Source organism: Ammospiza caudacuta, chromosome 20, assembly GCF_027887145.1.
Source record: "Ammospiza caudacuta isolate bAmmCau1 chromosome 20, bAmmCau1.pri, whole genome shotgun sequence".
Taxonomy (NCBI): Eukaryota; Metazoa; Chordata; class Aves; order Passeriformes; family Passerellidae; genus Ammospiza; species Ammospiza caudacuta.
In genome coordinates, this window is record NC_080612.1 from 7870149 (window position 1) to 7886168 (window position 16020).

Here is a 16020-nt window from a genome sequence, read left to right on the forward strand (position 1 = left end):
AAGGTGTGTGAGGGGTCTATAAATGCAATTTATACCCCCAATATATCACCAAGGAGCACTTTTTGCTGCCTGCCAGACCAGCCAGCTGTGAGACACCGCAGCTCAGTGGCATCTCCAGGCTGCCCCAGATGCTGGAGCTGCATTAACTGTGTCCAGCTCCACTTGTGCCAGTCCCTGGAGCCCACGGGAGCGAGCAAATTGGGGAACACACCTGGCCAAGGGGACAACCTGACCCTGGGGAGCCCCGAGTGACACAAGGCAGGTGGCCCTTCTGAGCCAAGCTGAGGCTTTTCCCAGCCCAGGCACACCCCAGGCTGCACTGTGGGGAAAGCAGCTGGCCACACAGCCAGCCAGGGCAGCTGCCCTTATTGGGGACACCCCAGCACCGGGTGCTTTGGCAGGTCTGACCCAGCAGCGATGCCTGGGGGTCAGAGCTCCCTCCCAGCCACAGAAGCCGGTTCAGAGCCCCCCTCACCCACAGCGCAGGCCCGCTGCCCCAGCACAGCCCACAACGCATTTCCTCCATCACCTCCTCCTCCTCTTCCTCATCCCTGCACAGCCCCCTCCCCAGCCTCGCCATCCTCTCTGCGACAAGAGCCGCAGCCCGCTGTCCCCGCTGCCAGCGGTACCCCAGTGCCCCCCAGCACAGCCCACCCCCACATCACCCCCGCAGCATCCCACACCCCCAGGGAGCCCCGCAGCACCCCCAAAGAGCCCTTCAGCATCTCACACCCCCAAACTGCCCCGCAGCAACCCCCCAAGAGCCCCGCAGCATCCCCTCCCTCCTCGCCATCCAGCCCCCCACCCACGCTCCCCTCTCCATCCGCTCTCCCTCCGCCGCCTGCCACTCCCACGCGTGAATGCCCCGATGCCCCCCACCCTCCGCAGTGCCCCCTCTCTCCCATGCAAACCCCCGGCAGCCCCCGGTGCGGTGCCCCCGCCGCCCCCGGTCCGCTCACCGCCGGTGCCGCGCCCGCTCCGCTCCGCTGCGGTCCCACCCGGGCTTTTTATCCGGCCTCCGAGGCAAAACAGGCGCGCCCGCTGATTGGCCGCCGCCTCAGCCAATGGCTGCGCGCGCCGCTGCCGCTGGGGCACGTGCCGGTTCGCGCACCCCCCCCCCCCCCCCCCGCCTCCTCAGGGCCCCCCCCGAGACCCCCTCACGGGACCGCCCCCACATCCCCACGGGATCCACCCGGGATCTTAGCCCGGGACCCCCGGGATAGTCCCGAGATCCCCCCACGGGATCCCCCCATGGGATCCCCGATATCTCCTCCTGGGACCCCCCGGTATTTTACCCCGGGATCCCACGGTACCCCTCGACATCTTCTCTCTGTAACCTCCTCATTTCTTCCCCCCGGTAACCCCCGATATCTACTCCCCGGTATCCCCCAACTACCTCTCACCCCCAGGTGTATCCCCCGATATTTTTCTTCTCCGGTACTCGCCGGGATTCCCCCGGTGCTCCTGTAGTACGTCTCGATATCCCCCGGGACCCCTCTCGGTGTGCAGGTACCCCCAGTACCTTCACAGACAGACCCACACACACACTCTCACACAGACCCTCGCACACACAGAGACAAACACACACACACAGACCCCCACACACACCCACCCTCACACACACACAGACCCTCACAGCACACACAGACACGCACACACCCGAACTGTGGTCGGGCTCGCCGCCTTCCAGGGCAAAGCGAAAAGCGACAACCCCGGGCTCGGCGGCGGGAGGTGAAGCGGCTCCCCCGCCCGGCCCGGCGCGGGGACAGCGAGACCGCCCCGCGGGCTTTGCTGCCGCTCTCCGCCGGTCTCCGCCGGCCCCGGGCGGCAGCCGCGGGAGCCGCACCGCGGAGCGGCTGCTGTGAGGGAGAAGAGCCCCGCCGGGCATGGGGAGCCGTGTGGGGAACGGCACCCGCGGCATTGCTGCGGGCACGGGCACCGGATCGGTCCTGCGAAGTCTGCCTGGGCTGCTCAAAGAGAGAGACCTGAGAAGCTGCTCCACCCCATTAAAAGAGTATTTTGGGAACAGCAGCCAACGCAGCTCTGGGCTGACCACTCTCATGACACAGCGGGACAGGGGCAATGAGCCCTTGAGACACCTCAGCCAACGACACAGCTCATTCAAAGAGTCACAGAAAGGTTTGGGTTAGAAGGAACCTAAAATATCGTCTCATTCCACTCCCTGGCATGGGCAGGGACACCTGCCACCGAATCAGGCTGGTCCAAGCCCCATCCAACCTGGCCTTGGGCAGTTCCAGGGGTGGGGGCAGCCACAGCTTCTGTGGGCAACCTGTGCCAGAGCCTCACAGCCAAGAATGTCTTCTCAATATCCCATCTAAGCCTGCCCCCTGTCAGCCATTCCTCCTTGCCCTGTCACTCCATCCCTTGTCCAAAGTCCCTCTCCAGCTCTCTTGGATCCCCTTTAGGTACTGGAAGTGCTGTAAGGTTTCCCTGTACTCTTCTCCAGGCTGAACACCCCCAGCTCCCTCAGTCTGTCCATAGCAGAGCTGCTCCAGCCTCTGATCATCATTGTGGCTTCCTCTAGCCTTGCTCCAACACATCCTGTCCTTTTTATGTCGGAATCCTCACACCGGACACAATACTTTAAGGTGAGCAAAGTAAAGGGGGGAAATCCCCTCACTAAACCTGTTGATCACACTGTTAGGGATACAGCCCAGTTTCATGAAATAAAATAATATCACTACAAGCCAGCTTCACATCTGACTTCACCACAACTCTGCCTTCTTTTTTTCTGTTAAATTATTTTTCAGAGCATTCCTCTGAGGTATTTCTAGACCTTCCATAAATCCTTCCCTCAATAGGGAGGTCCTGGCTCAGAGGACGTGTCCATAAATCCCTAGAATCTTTACAGGGGATATTTTCTCATCCAAAGCAGATGAAAACAGCGTTTGTGGCAGGTAAACACTCCAGAGGAAGCAGAGGGCCCCAGACAGACGGACGTGTCCCCACCACTCCATCCCTGTGGCGGGTGGGAAGAGGAAACTCCCCGGCCTTGGCTGTGGGAGAGGGATCAAACGTTTCAACAGCTGGAGAGTGGATTTAAGCCAATGCAAACAAACAAACAAAAAGCCCGAAGAAAACAAGGCAGCTTGGATCGGTGCCAGGTGTTTAATGGAGGTAGAAGAAGGCTGAGGCAGCACGAGACCCAGGAGACCTCAGCACCCAGACCTGGCTGCTGTGTCCAAGAAACACAAACCGTGACGGGGAGGAGCGTGAGGAGGGTTCCGAGGCTGTTTGGGGTTACGGGAACCCTCTGCCTCAGCAAGAGCAGGGAGGGCTCGGTTTTCCTATCCTAGAAGGAGAAAAGCTATCAGGTGATCCGTGGCCAGCTATAAATACCCCAGGGATTGAGTAAACAGCATGGGGAGAAAAAAAATAAAGTGAAGCCGACTAACAGCACTGACACAGAGATGTGTTTTTAGAAACTGGCCAGGAATGAGTTTTGCTGGGGGGGAGGTGGCAGCTCCTGCTCTGGCACAGCCACTGGGCTAAATGATGTGGTGCTCCTCAAAGGCTTGGGCAGTTTGGGAAAGGAGATTACAAGGCTGACAGGATGACAAGGAGAGAGCACCATGGGACAGACCCCAGGAACAGCTCCAGCCTCTGCTCCTGCCCCAGCAGAGCACACAGACACCTCTCTGCTTACAGACAGCACCTACACATGGATCCCTTTCCACTGCCTGCCTTCCAAATGCTGCAGCAGCTCTGCAAAGTCAGAAATCCAGCACGGGAAGAGATTCCCCAGCCAGCTCTGCCTTGCAGACCTCCCACACCCAGAGCTAACCCGACAGAAGCATCCCCAGCAAGCAGCACCAGTGCAGCCACGCTGCAGGAGCGTGCGTGGGCAGCCACACGCTGGAAATCTGCAGCTAATTTCCCTTTCACTGCCCAGACACGGCCAAGATGCTTCATCTTCAAGCAGGGGAAACATCCTGGCTCCATGGACAAGGAAGGTTCTCCCAGCAGCAACGTTTTCTCAAGCCAGGCGCTGGTTTGAGGCTGTCAGGTTGTTGTCAGCTATTTACATGCTGCACCCAGAGTGAACTGGCTCACGTGGTGTTCACTTCTGGCACAGCACTGCTCAGCTCACAGGCTCAAAATATCCATCCCATTAGGGGAAAAAAAAATGGCTGCTTATAAATCAAATGTGGGACTGTCCCTGCTGCTGTCATAAAATGGTGTCAAAACAAAAGCAAGCCCGTGCAGAACAGGCTGCTGCTCCAGTCCTGCCAGGATGAGCAGTTTTATTTGGATGCCAGAATATTTGGTGTTATAATCCCAGCAGCAGATGATTCCACTGCAGGAAAGGGTGCTTTGTGCTGGTTGCAAAACTGGAAGCTTCAGCCACATCAGATTGTGGGGATTTGGTGCCTTGTGCTGTGGAGAAGCACCCATGGGAAGCAAAAGGGAAAAAGCAAAACCCACTGTGTTTTCTGAAACACCCCAAACCCTGAAGCCCAGCTGAGCAGTGCCAGACCAGAAGGATTCATGTGGAGCTCTGCACATGGTGTGTGAGGTGCAGGCTGCAGCAGAGGGGCTCTGGACACTCACAGCCCACTCACATTCCTCCAGCACTCCAGTCTTGGGCTCTGCACAGAGCTCAGCTCAGTGAGTGAGAATTCAGATTTCAACAGAGATAGAAAATCTAAAAAAAATTTCCCAAACGGAAAGCCTGAGGCTGCTGACAGTTTCCACACTCTTGGGAATATTCCTGGTTATATCTTTGATTCAAAGGGCGGCTGGGAAACCCATCTCCTGAAGGGCATTTAATCTTCATTCCAAGGCTTTCACACCAAGTGAAATAACAGAGAAAAAAATACACAAAAACCTTCTACTACTTAGATACATCTAAAACCAGAGCACTCTGCAAATCCTCTTTAGCATCTCAGCTGCCTTCACAGCAGGAATGAGGTGTGGGAGGTGGCAGGAGCTTAGGGCACCCGTGGAAATCCCATTTTCCAGGCAACTTCCATCCTTATCAGCACGGCACCAGGTGCACAGGTTGATGGTCACTGCCCAGCTGCCACGTTTGCACAACTGCAGATTGGAACTGTGTGGAGTTTAAAAGGCTGTCACTACCCCCTGTGTCCTGCCACGAGCTTTTCCACATGGAAGCAAAGGCAGTCAGGCCCTGCCACAGAAGCCAGAGCCACACAGATAAACCCCTGCAGACCCAGATACCCTTTGAGATAAGCAGCTAAAATTAATTTTCTCTGAAGCTGCTTGTGACAGCCCATCATCTCTCCTCAGCCCAGCTCCACAAAACACTCCCCTTCAGTGAGAAGCACCTTTCCAGCAAGAGGCTCAGGGGATTTGGGGCAGGGAAAGGTGAAAACCCATGGGGTGAGAGTGGATTTTGTGCACGCATTTCCCAGCTGAGCACTCAGCAGCCCAGTGGTGACACGGACTTGAGGGTGCCACCACAGCACCCAGAGCATCGCTGTCCCCCGGGGCTGTGCAGACACAAGTGGGGCTGGTAGGGCAGCGAGGAGCAGAAAACAGTCCTTGAGCACCACAACCCCACCGGCTGCCCCGCTGTGGCCCCAGAGCAGAGGGGGTCACCAGGAAGGCTCGATGCTTCTCCAGTTCCCAGCTCTGGAGCTGAGGGGGTCACCAGGAAGGCTCGATGCTCCTCCAGTTCACTGCTCTGGAGCTGAGGGGGTCACCAGGAAGGCTCGATGCTCCTCCAGTTCCCAGCTCCAGAGCAGAGGGGGTCACCAGGAAGGCTCGATGCTCCTCCAGTTCCCAGCTCCAGAGCAGAGGGGGTCACCAGGAAGGCTCGATGCTCCTCCAGTTCACTGCTCCAGAGCAGAGGGGGTCACCAGGAAGGCTCGATGCTCCTCCAGTTCCCAGCTCGGAGCACGCTCGGCTGCCCAGGCCGGGGTTGGAGGAGCTCCCGGTGCTCCCGCGGCCCCAGCCCGGGCGGTGCCGGCTCAGGAGCCCGGAGCGCTGCCCGGCAGCTCCTTGCCGGGGCCAGAGGGCGAATCAGCACCGCTGCTGGCCACGTTCTCGTATTTCGGCTCTTCCTCCGCGGCAGCCTGTCCCTTCCTTTCCAGGCTGCCAGCTAACTCCGGGCTTTCCCCCTTCTCTGCCGTTTCGCTGGCCCCGTCCTGGGCACCGGTGCTTTTTGACGAGAGGGATGCGAGGAGGAGGGACAGTCTCTTGGCAGCGGGATGCTGCTGCTGCTTGCCCGGGGCTGGCTCGGCAGGAGCCCCCGGCACACTCTCCCTCTGCTTGCAGCTGTTCTCCGAGTCCCTGCGCTGCGCCAGAGCCCGGCGAGGGGGTTTCTGGATGGCCTCCATGCTCCTCCTCACCTTGGGCTCCTCCTTCGCAGCCCACTTGCCCTTCTGCAAGCTGCCCAGACGCTTCAGCACAGCCTGGACCGGTCCCTCGCCAGTCCCCTCCGCCTTGGGGTCGTGCCCTGCCGTTCCCACCATCATGTAGATGGTGGTGACATTGGGTTCCTTCCCCTTGGCCTCCCAGCTGCCGCATCTCGCAGCCGCTTCCAGCGCCTCCACTCTCTGTGCCACATGCCTGGTGCTGGACACCACCCTGCGGCGTCCCCCCGGCGTGGCCCGGGGCGATGGCCGGTGGCTTTCGTCCCCCTTGCTGAGGGGCTCGGCGTTCTCGTAGCAATCGCTGGCCGGGCTCTCGCTGGGCGGCTCGGCCGCCGCATCCCCCGGCGGTGGGGTCAGCCTGGATGGGCCCCACGGAGCCTTGGGCTTCCTGCTGGGGCTGGGCGTCTCGGCAGCCCCGAATTTTGTCCCCTCGGCGAAGGACACAGAGGGACGCTTGGCCTTGGCGATGCTGGACGTGCGGGGGATGGCGAAGGGCTGCGAGACATCCTCGGAGTCGAAGGCGGACGGGTCCGGGAGCGCCTCGGCAGCGGGGGATGCTCCGTCCTGCAGCTCAGCCCCGCCCAGCAGCGGGATGCCTGTGGGACAAAGTGACACGTGTTACAGCTGCCAGCCTGCCCGGGGACATAATCGGGGACACTGGGACAGGAGCTGATGCAATAGGATTGTCCCTGGGAACGTTTCCCAAGGAGGAGGTTGTGAAATGGGGTTGCCCCACTGGGCACGTCCCATCGCAGGCAGCCAAACACAGCCCTGCAGACAGGAAAACAAGGACAAGGAAATAAACAATGTCTGAGCCAAGCACAGCTCCCTGGGACGGCCAGGATTGACCCCAGAGGTGAGCAGAGAGGAGGAGGAGGAGCAGCCATGGGCGTCACCTTCTCTGGGAGGGACGGAGTACTCGGGTCCCTCGTTGTCGGTGTCGAAGGAGGAGAAGGAGCTGTCTGAAACCCACGCAGATGATGGGGGCTCGATGAAGCTGGGGTTGTAGGGGATTTCCATGTCGTGGTGGGAAACTGAGGAAGAATAGACACCCAGGTGAACTCGAGCACCCCAGGGTGCTCAGAGGAGAGGGGTTTCAGGCTTCCCCCCAGAGAGAGAGTGCAGCTCTTCTGGAAGTGCTGTGGGCAGCTCTGCCTTGCTCACCTGTGACTTTGGGAAGTTTTGAGGTGCCCAGGTTAAAGCAGGGCATGAGAGCACTGAGGTTGGCCAACACCCCCTGCACGTGGTGCTTCATCCTGGCCAGCACACCATCATCTGGCACAGCTGCCCTGCAGAGCAGAGAGGGACATCAGGGGACACAGGACATGGGGGTTTGTGTCAAAGGCTGAAAAATGTGAAAAAATACCTGTCTCTGGCATCTGCTGAGCCGGCACCACAGCAGCAGCAGGCAACACAGAGCAGCAGCAGCAGGAGAGGGACAAGGATGGCAGCTGCAAGGGCTCCGTGGTCCTTCAAACCTGTGTGAGGAGATGGGCTGAGTATGGCATGTCCTGTGGCTGTGACTTACAGAACAGCCCTGCATGGAGAGAGCAGGAGCTGACAACTCCCAGTGGGGCCAGGAGGCACCAACATGCATCCCAGCACCTTCCCCAGTAAGGATGTGACCATCCCTTGCCCAGAAATGTGAGGTTAATCTTACTCAGCACACAGTCACCCTGCACAGGGTCACAGGTCCCCCAGGAGCACTGGCAGGGTGAGGAACAATTCACTCCAAAATAGCCCTCAGGACAGGTGTTGTTGCAGCTGGAAGAGAGAGGAAAGGAGGGAAATGCCCCCAGAGAGAGCAAGGCTCCAGCCCAGCCCCACTCCCAGAGTTATCCCAGCATTTTCCTGGTGTTACCTGTCTCCCCAGTAGCCTGCCTGGCAGATGCAAACTCCTGTCACAGGGTCACAGCTCCCTGAAACACACTCAGGGCAGAGGAACTGGCAGCCGTCACCAAAGGTGCCCACAGGGCAGGAGCTGTTGCAGCTGCCAAAACAGAGCAAAGCATCAGTGACTGCATCCCAGAGCAGGGACACCCCCAGGGACCAGGGGCCTCACCCTGGGCATACCTGGGTCCTGTCCAGCCGGGGTCACAGCGCAGGCAGGACCCGGTCTGGGGGTCACAGGGCTCCCCGTGCAGGCAGCGGGGACACGGCTGCAGGCAGCCATCCCCATGGAATCCAGGAGCACAGGGATCCTTGCAGAGGGTCCCGTTCCAGCCGGGCTGGCAGGCCAGGCAGAAACCATCCACGGGTGAGCAGGGCTGGCTGCGCTTGCAGCTCCCACAGCTGTGTGGGCAGAGAGGCACTGGGGTCACAACGCCCAACCTTTGTACCCCTAAAAAGCAGCTTTCACCCCACAAAAAGCAGCTTTCACCCCACAGAAACATTGAGCATCATTTTGGACTGAGGGGAAACACACAGTGGTGCCTAATGCTCTGTGGTAGCAAGAGGAGAGGAGGGCAGCAGAATCACAGAATATTCTGAGTTGGGAGGTGCTGCTTTATCACCACGGGGAGTGAGATTAAGGACAACCAGATTTTAGGGTGACACCTTCTGCTGACATTAGCAAGGTGTTTCTTTCGGGGCAACGCTGATGCTGCATCCACCCTGGGATGCTCAAACCCAGGACAGGTCTCCCTGCCCACCCAAAGGAACAGACACAGCAGCAATGCCTTCTCCCAAGACCTTTCTGCCGCCTGCTGGATCCCGCAGCTCCCCCATCTCACCTGTGCACGCACTGAGAGCCGTATTTCCCCGCCGGGCAGGGCTCCCGGCAGCTCCTGCCCTGGTAGCCGGGCTCGCAGGTGCAGTGGCCGCTGGCGGCGCTGCAGGAGCCGTGCCCGCAGTCGCAGCGCCGCTGGCACGCCGGTCCCCAGAAGCCAGGCAGGCACTCGCACTTTCCCGTCTCCTGCGCGCAGGGTGAGACATTGCAGGAGCACTTGAAGCTGCACCTCCGGCCCCACCAGCCCGGCTGGCAGCGGCACAGCCCGCTCAGGGGGTCGCACTGCGACGTGGAGGGGTTGCACGGGCATTGCTTCTTGCAGTTGGGCGCCCACCAGCCCGGCTCGCAGTGGCAGGCGCCGCTCAGGGGGTCGCAGCGGCCGTGGGGGCCGCACTGGCACGGGAACTGGCACAGCCCTCCCCAGTGGTTGGGGTCGCAGGTGCAGCGGCCGCTGGCGGGGTCGCAGCGCCCGTTGGGGTGGCACGGGCAGCTCCGCTTGCAGTCGTGGCCCCAGTACTGCTCGGGGCAGCCTGCCAGGGGAAAGGACACGGGCAGCATGGGGAGAAAGAAGCCCGGCAGCCCCCCGAGCATCCAGCTGGATTTACAGGGGGATGGCAGGGGCTGGGCGCAGGGAGGGCACTCACGGGAGCTGCAGTCTGCTCCGAAGAAGCCGGGTTGGCAGCGGCACAGCCCGGGTTTCACGCACACCTCGCCCTCTCTGCAGGCGTCCTCCCCCTCGCACACGGCTGTTGTGGCAGGAAAGGCACTCAGCTCTCTCTGACCGGGGCTCGCACCCCACCTGCCACCCACCCAGCTCCTGCAGGGACTGCATTCCCAGGGACAGCACCATCCCGCTTCCCGCTCCATCCCATCACCCTGCTGGTGATGCAGCACCATCAGCACCTGGGGCTCGGCTCGGAGCAGAACCTCTCTCAGGGAGAGCTGAGGGTTTCCCCAACACTCAGAGGATCCGCCCGGATGAGCGTGGGGGCCGCCCTTTGGGATTCACCCCATCCATCACTCACCGACCGTGCACGCCCTCCCCTCCTGCCTCCAGCCGGGACAGCACTCCGGGCCGGCCGCGAACCTGCGGGAGAGACCGGGGGTGTCAGCCAGGCCCGGGGGGCCAGGGCGGCTCCATGGCCCCGGCCGAGGCACAGCGATCATTGCCCCAGTGCTGAGAAGGCGGCGTGGCCCCCAGGGCAATGCTCCGGACGGAAACCAGAAAAATAGAAGGAAATTTAGGAGGCTGCAGCCTGAGTGGGCGGCTGGGATGGGATGGCTGGGCTCCCCGGAGCGCTGGGAATGTCCCCACGGAGCCGGGCCGGGTGTCCCTTGCCCTGGGAGAGGCTCAAAGCTTCACCAGTAGTGCACAAATGAGGCACCGAAGTGAAGGTCATGAGAGGCATCACTAACGATGGGAGACAATGGGAGTGGCAATAAATTCCGGGGACATCAGTCCCAAAGCTCCTTGAGGTTTGCTACAGCGGCATTTCCCCACGATGAGTTTTGCCATGGGTCCCATATTGCCCTGTTGCCCTGCACTCCGAGGGTGAATAAGAAATAAACCCTGGAGAAGGGATCTGATGCCCCAAATGCCCAGACATGCCCCAGCCACACTCCCCAGCACCTCCACAGCCTGCACCCACCCCGTGCCAGGCTGCACATCCCTGTCCATGGGAGGAGGGATGGACAGCGACCCTCTGGGGCTGCTGAGAGTCCCCAGGAGATGGCACAGGTGGGGACCCCCGTGGCACAGGTGGGGACCCCCGTGGCACTCACCTGCAGACGTTCCTGCCCTCAGGGTCGAGCTCCTGGGCAGAGCTCTGCACCCACAGCCACAGCTGCAGGCAGAGGATGGGCCGGGCGCTCTCCATCCCAGCAGGGCACAGGGCCCCCGTCCTGGTGGCTCCCCAGCCCCACGCTGGTGTCCCTCTGTCCCGTCTGTCCCGTCCCACCCGCGGGGCGGCCTCTTCCTCCCTCCAGCCTTGGGTTTCTTCCTGAGGAAACGCGGGAGGAGGCGCCTGATCCAGGCGCAGGGGTGCGGCGGGGAGGGAGAGCAGGGAATGCTGCCCGGGCTATTTCTGGCCCTGGCTGCCACCCTGCCATGGAAAGGGGAATCCAGGGGCTCCACACAGCCACACAGGCGCTGGTACCTGCCTGAACATCTCACCTGTGCCACCCCACTCCCCTTGTGACATCCTCTATTGTCCCCAAAACTGCTTTAGCCAATGTCCCCCCCAACCCAAACAAACATCCAGTGCCACCCCCTGCCTCACGCCCCATGAGCCACCCCATGGCACTGCCAAACCCTCGCAGGGACTTAGAGGAGGGGTCCCCTTGTCCCCCATGGCAACAGCCTGGCCTTTGAAGGGCTGCTGGCCACTGTCCCACCTCACCACGTCCCCAGGAGCTTTGTGTCAGCAGATGCACAGGAAACACCTTTTTCCTACCCAAGGCCAGCTCAGCCGGGGGGGCTCCGGGCTGGAAGCACCCCTTGGCCATGCAGGAATTAACTCCTCCATGCCCAGCACTGTGGGATCACACCCCTGGAGCCCCCTCCCCACCAGAAGGGGCTCAGGGGGCACAGCCATCAGGAGAAGGGTAAGGGAAATCTGGGAGCGTCACCCAGCCCTCCCCAAGCAGAGAGCAGAGGCTGCAGGCAGAACCTCAGAGGAAAAACAAGACTGATTTATTTCCAAATTAAAGGTAGAAAGTACCTGATCTGAGGGGACTGATGCCCCCATGAATACAAGGATTGTTCCAGTCTGCCAGGTCCCAGAGGTGCCAGGAAGAGGTGTCAGTACAAAACTGATTCACCCCAAGCCTGAGAAGTGCAGGAGTGGCCCTGGAGGTGCTGATCCTGTTGGCTCCAGCCACAGGAGCACCTGGACACCCAGTGCAGTGTGCTCAGCCCCCCCCAGCCCTGTGGGGACCCCAGGGCACCCCAACTGCACCTTCACATTGCAGGGATTGGGGAGCTACTAAAGAAAGGGGTGAGGTAAAACACCCACAGAGCAGGATGGGGCAGCTGTGGGCTGTGAGCAGAGGGGTTTGCAGAGAGCCACCAGGGGATGGAAGATCCCTTTTGGGGTGTGGAGAAGGAAGAGGGTGCAGCCCCCCACCATGCTGAGCTGCAAGCAGGGAGCAGTGGGGAGGGGGCCCAGCTGTGAGGGCCCCTCTTAGCTAAGCTGTGGGCACAGTGAAAGGGTGGCTGGTGGGCAGAGGTGCCCAGAGGTGCTGAGCTGTCCCAGCCAGGCTGGCAGCCCACATCCAAGTGTCCCAGTGGGTCTGCAGGAACCTGCCCTGGTGGCTTTGCCACCACCGTGGCACAGGGAAGTGCCAGGGCTGCTGTGCTGCTCTGGAATCCACTGGAAGAAGAGGATCCAGGAAGTTCTGCTGCGAGGACAGATCCTGCTCCCGTTGCCGTGGGGTCAGATTGCTGCTGTGGCTCTGTCAGGGCAGCTGGACCCTGCCTTGCTCTCTCCCTCTGGCTCCAGCTGTGTGTCCAGTGAGTCAATGATTTCCCAGGTTCCAGAGCAGCTGGATGAGGGGGGGTCTTTGCTGCTGCCCTGGTACCACAGCCCAAAACTGCAGAGAGAGCAGAGAAGGGCTATGGGGGAGAAGAACTTCCCCAGGGAGGATGCAGAATCCCAATCTCCCTCTGTGGTGATGTGGCACCCAGGACAAGGCAGATCCCCCTAAAACAGCACCCCCTGCTCTGACAGCACCCCTGCCAGCCCTGCTGACTCTGTTCCCATCACATCCAAGCTCCACAGCTGCCAGGTCCCAGCCAAACCCCAAACCTCTCTCCACTGGCAGAGCTTCCCATTCCTACCAGCACAGGAGCAAACTTACAAGCTCCTAATTTTGGATTCTGGAGGCTGAGCATCCACACAGTCTGTGCCATGACCTGGGAGCCAGGAGCCCTCCTCTTCATCACTGCACAAAGAAATGGGGGCAAACCTGCACTGAGCCACAGCAGCGAGTGCTGGAGCCACTCTGGTGTTTGTCCAGTGCTCCCAGTGCCACCACCTCACCTCCCTTTTGTCACATGCACGCAGGGACAAGTGGCATTTGGCCAGGCCATGCCTGACTGGTGACAGGGACACATGAGCCCCGGTGGCACAGCTATGCCAGAGCAACACATCAACTGCAGACATCAAACCTTTGATCTCTGGAGGGAGGAGGCAGCTCTGGGCTTGGGGAGGCTCCAATCCAGGGCATCAAGACATGGAAATGCTGGAGCAGGGCAGCCAGCCCCCGCCCTGCATGGGAGGATCCCAGCACCCAGCTGGACTCACCTGCTCCCCGACTCCTCCGTCGTTCCCAGCATTTTGGCTCTGATTTTTTTCCTCTGTTTTTTGATATTTGACTTCATTGCATCCAGGAAGAAGCTGGGAATTCTCTCCTCGTTCAGCAGCTCCCTGGTAAAAAGCAGCCAGCTGGTTAAGCAAGAACCTGGGGAAGATTCTGCTCTGGCTGTGGTGGGAGCAGCCTCTGCTGGGCCAGGGGTGGCTGCAGGGACAGGACTCACCTCTGGTAATAGGCCAGCTCCTCCTGCACCAAGAACAGGTTGGTCTTGAGCTCATTCCTCTCTTGCAGGATCTGCTGCAGCTCTTCCTTGGAGAAGCAGCAGTGAGCAGGGATCCTGTCCCCATCCTGGTGCTGTGGCTCCTCTGAGGGTGACAGGGCTCCCTCCTGGAGGGCACGGAAAGAGAGTCAGCAGGCAAGCAGAGACCTCAAAACCCCCACCCAAAGGCTGGGTGCACATGCAGGCAAAAATGGAAAAGCCTCAAAAATGTCCTCATCTCAGCCAGCAACCACACATGGCAAACCTCCCTCATCCTCTGTCCCATCTACTTTTAACTCCTGTCACCTCATCTTGCTCCACCCATAACACTTCTACAGAGAAGGTGTTGGTGGCATTGCAGACACCACCACACTATTCACTTTTAATCTGTGGGGTTTCCTTGAATAGCCATGTCTGGGTGTGCCAAAAGCTCCACACAAGGCTGGGAATGTGAGGTCAGTGTTGGTGACGGCCAGCAGCAGCGAGGCCACAGCTCAGACTCACCACACCAGGCTGTGGTTTGGGGTCACAGCTCAGACTCACCACGCCAGGCTCTGGTTTCGGGTCACAGTTTGGATTCACCACACCAGGCTGTGGTTTGGGGTCACAGCTCAGACTCACCACGCCAGGCTCTGGCTGCCGGCTCTCCAGGGCTGTCCTGCTCCTCCTGCTCGTTTCCCTCTGGCTCTGCAGCATGGCAGCCTCCAGGTCTGACTTCTGCTCCAGAGCACTCTTGAGCTGGGCCTGCACCACGGCCACCTTGTGCCGCAGCTCCTCGTTCATGGCCATGAAGCGCTGGAGCTGTTCCTGCAGCTGGAGGGCCCAGGGCAGCCAGAGGTGAGGCAGTGTCCCCACGCAGGGACAGCAGTGCCACCTGCCCAGCAGGCTCAGCAGCTGTGACAGCCCCGGGGAGGGGGATGTGACATGAAAGCAGCTGCCCGGGCCCTGGCACACCACACCCCTGAGCTCCCCGCCCTCACCGCCTCCGTGTCCCGGCTCTTGCAGACGATCTCGTGGGCCTGGGCACGGAGCTCATCCCTCTGCCTGTCCACCACCTCCTTGAGCCGCAGCATCACCTCCCGCTCCTTCCGTGCCGTGCTGTCTGGGAGCACACACAGGACAGGAGTCAGAGTCCCCCAGGGACTCCCCCAAGCCCACAATGCTATCAAGTTCCTCAATGCTTCTGCTAAGTCTGACTTGTTCCTGGTAATCTCACAGTGGAAAGAAGGGAACTGAGAGTTTTAGACTGATCCCGGAACATCCTTGTGTTGCCACAGCAGCCCAAATCCTGTGCCTGCCTCCATCACCCTTCTGGGGGCTTTCGAGGTGCTTTGGAGGTTTGGGATCTCCGATTTGCAGAACAAGGTAATGCCTGTGCTCCCTGCTAGGACAGGTATCCAAGGTGAGGGAAAGGAGAGCAGCATTCCAGACTCTAGAAGAACAAGTTCAGCCCTGCACCCAGCCTGCCGCTCCACAGGGACACCGTGTGGCATAGGGGACCCCAGCCCCACGGGGACACCCACCTTCCTGGGACTGGCTCTCGGCAAGCTGCCCCAGGAGCTGCCGGTTCTGCTCCTCCAGGCAGGCCAGGCGGCCGTGCAGGGCTCGCTCCCGGCGCTCGGCCTCCCACAGCCTCTGCTCCGGCTCCTGGGGACGGGGACACCGGGTCAGAGCCACCCCCGCGGGCAGTGACGGCCAGGACAGCCCTGAGCAGTGGACGGTGACAGCCAGGTCAGAGGCTGCCCAGGAGATAAGGGACAGTGGGGACAGTGCCACCATCCCGGAAAGGGGAACAGCTGGGTCAGACCCATACCAGAGGACAGGGATAGCGAGAAGAGAGCCGTCCCAGGGGATGGGGACAGCACGGACAACCATCCCCTGGGAAAAGGGAACAGCGGGGTCAGAGCCATCACCACGGAGAACGGGATCAACGAGGTCGGAGCCGTCCCCACAGGGAACGGGAACAGCCGTCCCGCAAGACGCGGGACACCCGTGCCAGCCCCATTCCCCGGGAAAAGCCACCAGCCGGCTCAGCGGCGTCCCCAGGGCCACTCCAGCGGGGACACGCGTGGCTCGGCGCCACCGGCTCCCAGCTCACCTCCGCCTCCTGCGGCCCGGCCGGCGCTGCCGCCGGCGCCTCCCCCTCAGCGGCCGGCGGGGCCACCAGCGCCTCGAGCAGCTCCAGCAGCCGCACCACGGGCGGCACCAGCCCGGCCACGGCGTCGGGCCCGAAGCGAGCGGAGAGGCGGCGCAGCTCGGCGCCCAGCGCCCCCGCCATGCGGTAGACGTGCGGCGGGGCCAGCCGGGCCGGCGGCGTTCGCCACAGCGGCTCCGCCATCGCCCCGCGCCCGCGCGGCTCC

General features: G+C 61.1%; 2 protein-coding genes across 2 annotated transcripts; both read right to left on the reverse strand.

The window, feature by feature from the left end:
- Nucleotides 1-3201: 3201 nt before the first annotated feature.
- SCARF1 (scavenger receptor class F member 1) lies at nt 3202-10964 on the reverse strand. The gene is made up of 11 exons (XM_058817998.1): nt 10870-10964; nt 10113-10174; nt 9732-9833; nt 9092-9617; nt 8433-8651; nt 8221-8349; nt 8020-8123; nt 7726-7837; nt 7524-7648; nt 7256-7393; nt 3202-6955 (listed from the first exon to the last, which is right to left on the reverse strand). Exons 1-11 carry the CDS (start codon nt 10962-10964, stop codon nt 5955-5957), a joined length of 2613 nt encoding a protein of 870 aa, XP_058673981.1. The 3' UTR covers nt 3202-5954.
- An 890-nt stretch (nt 10965-11854) lies between these two features.
- On the reverse strand, nt 11855-15998 carry RILP (Rab interacting lysosomal protein). The gene is made up of 8 exons (XM_058818004.1): nt 15759-15998; nt 15184-15307; nt 14641-14762; nt 14282-14473; nt 13625-13788; nt 13392-13514; nt 12946-13029; nt 11855-12678 (listed from the first exon to the last, which is right to left on the reverse strand). The coding sequence occupies exons 1-8, from the start codon at nt 15996-15998 to the stop codon at nt 12522-12524; spliced, it is 1206 nt and encodes a 401-aa protein (XP_058673987.1). The 3' UTR covers nt 11855-12521.
- Nucleotides 15999-16020: the final 22 nt, after the last annotated feature.